At 45.8% G+C, this 3,236-nt stretch overlaps 1 protein-coding gene across 1 annotated transcript in view; it reads right to left on the bottom strand.

Moving 5' to 3' along the window:
• LOC138164854 (epoxide hydrolase 4-like) overlaps positions 1-765 on the bottom strand; it is a 34,273-nt gene extending 33,508 nt beyond the window's left edge. The window contains exon 1 of the mRNA XM_069092774.1: positions 225-765. Coding sequence (XP_068948875.1) covers positions 225-473 — 249 coding nt within the window. The 5' untranslated portion in view covers positions 474-765. The remainder of the gene's footprint in view (positions 1-224) is intronic.
• Between the last annotated feature and the right edge of the window lie 2,471 nt (positions 766-3,236).

Consider the following 3,236-nt stretch of genomic DNA (forward strand, 5'->3'; position numbering starts at 1 on the left):
CCCTCTTTCTGTTTCGAACCCCCCATCGGTCCTCTATCTGCCCACTGAGAGCCCCCCATGGTGGCGGCCCACCGTCCTGGTATTACAGGGTTTGGCACCAAACTGCCCCCGGGTGACGAAGGCGATTGGGTCTCTCCCGGGCTCTCCTGCCTCCCTCCCTCCCTCCCGGTCTGCGCTGTGCTCCCATCGGGACTGAGCCGTGGCCGGGGGACCTTGGCCTTTACCTTAATTCGAACGTAGCAGTGGGTTCCCAAGGAGGGGTCGTTCAAGCAAGCTGGGGGGTTCTCCCGCACGAGTCGGTGGAAGGTCTGGCCGGGTCCTCTCCCGATGCTCCACAAAAGTTTCAGCAGGTGAATGGAGGCGCAGAGCCCACAATAGCCATACACCAGGGTCCAAAAAAACAGAGCCCGGAGAGCACCCGTCAGCCGCGCAGTCAGCAGCGGCCAGTAATCCCGGAGCCTCGCCATGGCCATCGGAGGGGCGGCCCCGGGGTCGCCGGCTGCTCGGCCCTGATCCCCGGTGCCCGGACAGGCAGGCGCTGGCAGGCGGGCGCCGGCTCCTCGCACTCCCCCAGCCCAGCTGAGAGCACGACTCGGGGCTGACGGAGGCGAAGCAAGCAGGAAGACTGGCTGCGCCGCGGGGACCTTCCCCCCGCCCCCCGCCCTCCTGCGGAGCCTCAGATGCGGATTCCTAGCTCTAGGGTCCCCGGGAGCCCGGGTGGACCCAGCGCTGTGGTGCCTAGCCTTGGCGTAGCTTCGGAAGGGCTCGTGTGGGCCCCGCCCGCTCCGCGCAGCTACTGGCTACGCTGCCAGCCACGCTAGGGAGAAGGCTTTACCCCGCTAAAAGAAAAACAAACGTTGCTGGCCTTCGTGGTTCATCACATTAGGCGGGGCTTGTCATTAAGAGACTAGACATAAGTTGTGTTATGTGATTGTGATGGAATACCATTGTGCTATAAGAAATAAGGAGCAGGATGGTTGCAGAAAAACCTTGGGAAGACTTAAATGAACTGATACAAAGTGAATTGAACAGAACCAGGAGACCGTCGTACACAGTAACTGCAATACTGTACCATGATCAACTGCGAATGACCTAGCTATTCTGAGAAATACAGTGATCCAAGACAATTCTGGAAAATTTAGGATGAAAAATGCCACCCACTTCCAAAGAAAGAACAGATATAATCTGAATGCAGAGCAAAGGATACTTTTTAAACTTTATTTTTCATGGTGTGCTTTTGGGGGGGGGGGGAAGGAAGGGTCTGTTTCCTTTTGCAACATGGCTAATAAAGAAATACGTTTTTAATGACTTCACATGTATAAGCTATTATCAAATTGCTTGCCTACTCAAGGTGGGGGAGGGAGAGAATTTGGAACTCAAAATTTAAAAAAAAATATGTTTAAAATGTTTTACATATAATTGAGAAAAGTAAAATAAAGCTAAAAAAAAATGAGACTAGACACACTGTCTCTGAAGTGGCAGATTCACAAAGAAAGTGAAATCCTTGCAAGCTAGATTGTAAGCTTTTTGGAGGCAGGGACCATATTATACTCTGTCTCCCCGCCTCTAGTGACACTTAGGATGGAAGTTTTAAAATGTACCTTTGGCAGAATGAAAGCCTAGTTAGAACAGCGAAGACAATGTGGAACCCATTCCCACTGGATCACTTAGAAGTCCTCCAGGATACTTTTAATATTTAAGATTAACTCCCACATGGCTGTCTTTCCTAATTCTAAATCAAGATAGAATATTATCACATAGCATAACCATTTCAAATATATGTGTGCATGTATAATATGTGTGTGCATCATCTAAAAGTCCTTTAATGTCTTTCTTTGTTCCCATACTTTCATCAGCAAATGTCTGTCCTTTGACTATTGCTTAGTCCTCTGTAAATGTGCCATAAGGGGCCCATGGAATGTGCTGGGGCCTTCCTCAAGTTCTCTTGATATTACATGAAGTATATTTGCTGTCCATTGTTTATGCTTTCCTCTTGCTATGTAACCAGTCCATCTTTTTATTTTATTTTCTTTAAAGTCAGATATAGAGTGTATATAAAAGAAAGAGCATAAAATGTAATTCTTTTCCTCACGGAATTTACAATCCAGTGTTGAGTAGACAAGATGACATGCATGAAACCACTTGATAAAAATATAAGATAGTAAAGGTAAAACTGTGTTATCCAGATTCTAAGCACTAAAGACCAAGTGGGTCTGGGGAAACACGTGAAATTTGTGGAATAGGCAGAGTTTGACTTTATGATCTCTGACCTCCCCAACCACCAAGTATTCCCTTCCTCAGTGATCTGGATGGAGCAGGAAGTGGTTGTGTAGACCCACCTGCCAGCACTTTGGGGAGGCTACAGGAATAAGAGAGAGGTTCAGTCATTTGGGTGAGTCAGCAAATTTAAGATATTTCATAGAGTGAGAGGAGACTTCGGAAGCCAACATACGTATCTTATGTACTAGGAGACTGATGCCCAAAGAAGCTGTCCAAGATTTAGAACCTGGGTAGGTTCTAAATGAGAGCCAGGATTTGGACTCAGGTCCTTTGTCTCCAAAACTGGCATTTGTTCTACTGTACAATTCAGATATGTGGCAGGAATACTAGAATCCAGACTAAGTACTGGACAGTCAGAGGCCTATCTAGAGACTAGGACAGATCGGTAAGAGACCCAGCTGGTCTGAATTCAAATGCTTATGAATCAATCAATAAATCAATTAACAAACATTTATTAAGCTCTTACTATGTGTCAGGTCATGTATGAGATGCTGGGGATCCAAAGACAGAGCTTTCATTCTATGACAATGCTATTAATATTAATCTACTGAATAAGAATTCACATTTCAGTAGCATTTTAAGGCCCGTGGAGTCTCATCCTCACAGCAACCTTCTGAGGTAGCACAAGTACTATTATTTCCATTTCACACACCAAGAAACAAGTTCACAAAGTGATTTCCCAAATCACAGACAGAGACAGGATTGAAAGACAGGTTCTTAACTCCAAATTAAGTGATCTATCTTTCTACTATCAATATTTATTTCAGCACTTCCATTTCTGATGATGCTCAGTGTTGAGTCCAAAATAGAGGTAAATTCCTGTAGATAGTGAATTCCTCCAGATTCTCTTGTTTACAGAGGATATCATGCTGATTATATCAAATCCTCCAGCACTGCAGGGCCTCTTGAATGCAAGTCATAATGATTCAAGAGTTTAAGACTATCCACATAGGAAA

This window comes from Petaurus breviceps, unplaced genomic scaffold, assembly GCF_028583685.1.
Source record: "Petaurus breviceps papuanus isolate PSGF00001 unplaced genomic scaffold, PetGlider_PUasm1.0 207, whole genome shotgun sequence".
Lineage (NCBI taxonomy): Eukaryota > Metazoa > Chordata > Mammalia > Diprotodontia > Petauridae > Petaurus > Petaurus breviceps.